The sequence below is a fragment of the Uloborus diversus genome, chromosome 10 (assembly GCF_026930045.1).
Source record: "Uloborus diversus isolate 005 chromosome 10, Udiv.v.3.1, whole genome shotgun sequence".
Lineage (NCBI taxonomy): Eukaryota > Metazoa > Arthropoda > Arachnida > Araneae > Uloboridae > Uloborus > Uloborus diversus.
Genome location: NC_072740.1, coordinates 80,246,239 through 80,252,238, shown reverse-complemented (window position 1 = coordinate 80,252,238; position 6,000 = coordinate 80,246,239). Strand labels below are relative to the sequence as shown.

The following is a 6,000-nucleotide window of genomic DNA, read 5'->3' as shown; positions in this document are numbered from 1 at the left end:
CTAACTTCCCTTAATTAGGATGCAAATAAAGGAAAAGTCTCTTTATTTTCTGTTGAACTCTCATTTCAAGTTTTTAAAGCGAAATTCCATTTTCTGTTATGAGTCAAAAATTTAAGTGATGAATAGATGGTTTATTTTATTTTATTTATTTATTTTTTTGCATCAACTGTGTCCACAGATATTAATGAAATGTTTATCATAGTACTCTAAAATGCAATTTTAAAATAATTTTATCAAAAATATTTCTTTTACAAGCCGTTTTTATACTTTTGATGCCTTCACTTTGAGAATTGCGATCTCTTTGCATCCGCTATGGGAATCCGATTTTTCAAATTTTTGATGTTTATTACACTTTGTTAAGAGGTAAACAATTAAAATATCTTTTTATTTTTGTTAAAATCACGGAATTTATAAGTTTTAATCGAAATTCTGTGCTTAAGAATGTCTTGGGTTAAAAAGTTAAATGCTGAACCCTATTCTGAAATTTATTTTTTTGTTACAATTATTTTAAATACTGTACAGAAATATTTCTAGTATAATTTAACATAATGTAGAATGGTAGATAAATATTGATACTTGAGAGAGCGATGCCCCCCCCCCCCCCCGCGCCAAATATGTGAGCTAGAGTTACATAAATCGGAAAAAAATATTTTATTGTAGACAGTTTTGTGCAATTTAATTTGACGCAGTATTGGTCACAAACCCTTCAAAGTAATTGGTAAATATGTATATGTTTCATATTCAAGTACCTTTCATTGAAATATGATTGTCCTGCATTTTCAATTCTGTTCATATATGCTCCCCCCCCCCCCCCCCCCCCCAATGTGGGCACATGTGAACAATTGAAGACTTTTTTCAAAATTCGATATAAAAGAAAGAAATATTTTTTTTAAAAAGCTGAAAAAAATCCAGGGCATAAAGAAAAGACTTTTATCATAGGGATACTTTTGCTCCGAGAAATTTATATTTTTTGAAAAATTAAGAGTTTTAAAAACATTTATGTGCCCCCCCCCCCCCTCACCTTTCCTTATACTTGAATGTTTACATTGTATAAATGTTGGATTAAATACATTACTTTGATACGTTTTATTCCGTTTTTGATATTTTTCTCATGAAATACAATTTCTTTAAAAACATAGTTTTGGACCCAAGGGTTTTGAACAGAATGGTAAACGCCATGGTGTTTGAAACTTTGCCAGCCAACCCTTTTTGCTTGCCCATTGAGCATTGTGCAGTAGAATAAACCATAGGGCCAATAGACCCTATGAGCTAATCTGCTTTTTGTACTAGTCTCCAAATTTTATTTTCCTGCTCGAAAGGTCAAAGCTAAAAAGGATAAAATATATATTAAAGCACATTTTAGTTTTATAGTCAGGGCTAACCTAACCTATCAGCAACCCTTCACAACGCTGCCAGGTTGAGTTTGCCGCTACCGTAGGGGCTACAACAATCGAATCTTTCTTTAAATAATGAAAATTTTGGACCATTAGTCATTTTTTATTAATTTGAATTATATTGTGCATGCAAAAATTAATATAATTTGAACTTGTCAATGTATTTACGAATCTATTTTTTTTTTTTGTAGGCTTGGGATAAGTTGAAATGGAGACCTAGCCCTAAAACTAGGTACGATTTCGTGAACTCAAAACAGTGGCTAAGCGCTGCCCTGAGAAATGTCAAAACTGTGACAGAATGTGGCAGCAGAAGCGGAGATTTCCGCAGTTACAGAATAACAGGTAGGGAGTTACGTTCTAATTGTTGCATTATTTTTGTAAAGTTGCTTTGTAATTTAATTTAAATGAACATCAAAAGCTTACATGAATAAGGGCCTGTTCACATATCGTCCGTCCGTTCCGTCCATCACGTTTTTTTCTCCCGAAACAGGTTTTCTTTGCTCGTTGCCATGACAGCAATCCATCTTGCACTGGACCGGTTTTGATCAGAAGAACCTTGATATCTGACGGCCGTCAAAAGTAGGACAGCATTTCATTGTTTCCCACCAAGCAGCGCACTCTTTCTCTTTTGGGTGAGTTCAGCCACGTGATTGATGAGTGGCGACCGTATGTGAATGCTACTGTTTTCGTCGGCAGTCTGTCACGTCAAAAAACGGGGTGGATGGGACGGGTGGCCGATAAGTGAACTAACTGCCCTCAACTGTTACTGCAAGTCAGTGTAATGTAGTTTAATCATATAGTGCACCTACGCCTTTTTAAATTTATAATTAAATACGGATTGATTGTATACAAGGACTTAAAGTATCACTTTTTTGGGGGAAAACCAGATGGGTATGAATCAGTGTGCTTGTACGAGCTGACTTAGAACCTTTGTGCGCATAGGTAAATGTTTTTTCGTCTGACAATAGCATCGGTCGCTGGCAAGCAGAGTTTGAGGTAGTGTGTAAGGCTCTCTTCTGATTTTTTAATTTCACGAAAAATGATGGAATGGCGGGAGCTGCTCAAAAGCAACAAAATTTTGCCGGAAGCGGGATGACACCCAAGTAGAAACCATTTGGAGGATACAGATCAATTTTGCTGATTATTTTTCGCATTTGATTTTGATGTTTTGTCGAAAAAAATCCGACTAAAGTAAACACACTAGTAGTGGCCAATGCTAAATATTGATTCAGTAGTGTTTACTTCAAAGTTTATATTTGAAAAAATGGGTTAAGGTTCCCCAATGGATGTAAACAAGCAGGAGGTGATACCTCCTACACATTTGATTCACTTTTGAATCACCATTTGGAGACCTGTAATCCTATGTTTTCAAATACAGACATTGAAGTGGCCACTACTGGTGTGTTTACCTTGTTGTGGTTCAATAGGCTCTTTATTCTCCTCTGGCTCTTCCCAAAATTGGAGAGACTATTGAAAGATATGACATTTAAAGACAAGGAAGGACATTATGGTGGCAACTGCAATGCAAGAGAGTGTAGAGCAAAGTGAAACAGCAGGACCAAGTGAAATGGTGAAATAACTTGATTTCAGAATGGTTGTCTGCCTGCCTTGTCTAGTGGTCAGAGAAGTCTGATTGAGACAGAGGTCCGGGTTCGAATCCCGGCTTGAGCATGGAAGTACTTTCTCTCTCCGGTCCTTGTCCTTTCTTTGTGAGAATGTGTTGTTCTGCTGTGAATTGTTGCCTACCCTATAAACGGGTCCTTATGGCGCGTGTGTACTGTAGAAGTCGAACTTCACTCGAAATTACGGTACAGTTGGAAAAGTGAAGCATCGCACCCCAAATTGCCAGCCTAAGCTGGCACACGACAACAACAACTTAAAAGTGCAACCTGAAATTACCTTCTGGGTGGTGTTTTTGTCCTAACCGCACTTATATTGTGATTAACCATCACATTAATATTGAAAATAAATGTTGAAACCTTGGGGGGGGGGGGGGGGGACAATGTCATTGAACTTGGGTAATTTGGTTTCTTCCCATAAAAGTTAAAAGCACTCATGAAAGGGATTTTTTTAATATTAATTTGCTGATTCTAGAAAATATACTTCTTTCAATGTGGAGATTGCAAAATTAAACCTCTTGGGATCTGCTTCTCTTTATGACCAAACTTTTCAGACATTTTCAGATAAACTTTCGACACGGTAGATCTTTCATCTAAGTGTCTCTTGTTGTAGAAAAAGCAATTTTGTTTTGCTATACTTTTTGTATTATTGCCTTATTTCTATATTTGCAGTTAATGAAATCTGCATACAATATTTTTTGTACAAATTTTTATTACCTTGAAAAAAAATTTTTTCCCATGAAAAGTGCTTGAATTTTTTTTCTCCCTGAAGGGTATGAACCCTGGTTTCAAAAATGGGGATGCGCCAAAAGAAGTTTCACTTTGCTCTTTCAACTGCTACTTATTATATTTTTATTATTCCTTCACTGTTAGTGTGGTTCCCTGTTGAGAACTGTTAGGGTACCACGGCGTTGAGAAAAAGTGTCGAAGCTCTGATGTAATTCATTTATTTTTCAGAATTGCTGGTTAATTCAAGACTCATAGTGCCTGCTTTGAAGGATAGGACTTGGGGTTTGCTGAAGTGGGTCTCGAAAGACTCTTCAGTGTTTGTGCTCAAGTGGACGCACAAAGCCAAGGCAACATGGGAAGAGGAGGATGCCGCAGTATTCCTTGTAAATGTTTTCAACTATTATCACAAAATACTGTTGATTTTGATGCATTTTTATTAACAATAGGTGTACACAGAGCTGTAGTTGGAAAAACATGCGTGGCGGACCAAAAGAAAAGGTGGTTCAAAACCAGTTTACATTACATTTGCAGTATTTTGCAATAAAAAATGAACTATGTCGGGGGACCCATTCCCCCTCTCTCCCCTCCCCATTTAAAGCAATGTATATACTTTATACATTTTTGACACAAAGGAAACCATTAAGTTTTTTTTTCCTTTTTACAACTTCGTCAGAGCGTTTTATTTTTGAGCAATCACGATTGGGTCATTCAATGTCAAATCATCCAGGATATTTGAAAATGACACCCACCATCTCCGATTTCATTTAATTTTGGTGTACTTGTAGAACAGGGGTCTCCAACCTTTTTCGCTCATGGGCTACGTTGAAAATTTTTGTAGGTGAGGCGGGCCAGTCCAACAATATTTTAGCTCAAATGGTCTTTTCAGCGCGAGCGCCCCCCCCCCCCCACTTTGCATCGCGAATATATATATATATATATATATATCTTTTAATTAAGCTCTCAGGGGTGGTTTTAAAAAATTTATCTGCTCTTTCTAAGTTATCATATTTCCTTATACATATTTGCTGTCAGCTAAATTAAATTATGTTTCCGGTTCCACTTAAAGCTCTTATTTTATAACATTAGGGAATCTTGTAAAATTTAGAATATTTCAGAAAACTGAAATAAAAAAGTATTCTTTGTCACAAAAAAAATGGAAGATTTTTTTTTTAAGGCTAATGAGTGACTGATACAAAATAAAACTATAAAATTATTGCAATGTACTACAAATTTATTTCATTCAGGGTTCTGGCCAGAGGATATTTGGGTCCGTTAACGGACCCTTCACAAAAACCCGATCAACCAAAACGGACCTTTCACAAAATCCCGATCAAACAAAACGGACCTTTCACAAAATCCCGATCAAACAAAACGGACCCTTCACAAAATTCTGATAAACAAGATCGGATCTTTCACAAATTGTTTATTTAAAGAACAAATCTGAAAGCAAAATAACGCATATTTCTGTGTATAAACCGCATATTTCTGTGTATAAACCGATAATTTTTGGAGCCTTTTTTTAAAGTCAAATTAGAGGGATCAGCTTATACAAAATCGGCTTATTTTGAAAAAAAAAAAAAAAAATCGGCACTCTTGCGATGCTCCTGCAAGGGATAAATGATTGCTATGCCAAATAAATATAATGGTTGTTTGTTTTATCACAGCTAATTAGCAACAGTGTTGTTGTAAACTTTTCTGAAAAGGCATTGGTAAGCACTTTTCTCCCTGCTCATGATTTAATAAACAATATTAATATATATCTGCGAAATGAACTTAGAACTGCAAAGGGATAGTAAGGGTGGGGAAAAATATCTCTTCAGATAGGGTTACCAACTTCAAAATTATCACCACTTAGCGTCTGGCGTTGAACCCTTATAATGACTTGATTAGAAAACATTCTCATCATTTCACCAGCTTGTCAATACTTGCGTTTTTACGGTGCGGTGTGATATTTAATTGTTATTTTGGGAGAAAATTATATGGGTTTTGATTTTTCGATGCTAACAAGGATGATTAACTTTAAATAAACTCCTTTAATTACCGTTTTTTTTCTTTAGATGTCTACATTTTGAAAAATGCAATCTTTTAACATGCGATATGAGAATCATAATTTTTCTTTTTTCAAGCTAACTTCCCTTAATTAGGATGCAAATAAAGGAAAAGTCTCTTTATTTCTGTTGAACTCTCATTTCAAGTTTTTAAAGCGAAATTCCATTTTCTGTTATGAGTCAAAAATTTAAGTGATGAATAGATGGTTT

The 6,000-nt window shown here is 35.5% G+C and overlaps 1 protein-coding gene across 1 annotated transcript in view; it reads left to right on the top strand.

Annotated features, from left to right (window-relative positions):
- Window positions 1-6,000, top strand: part of LOC129231069 (uncharacterized) — a 51,864-nt gene that overhangs the window by 39,489 nt on the left and 6,375 nt on the right. The window contains exons 8-9 of the mRNA XM_054865317.1: window positions 1,586-1,736; window positions 3,971-4,125. Of these exons, the coding sequence (XP_054721292.1) occupies window positions 1,586-1,736; window positions 3,971-4,125 (306 nt within the window). The remainder of the gene's footprint in view (window positions 1-1,585; window positions 1,737-3,970; window positions 4,126-6,000) is intronic.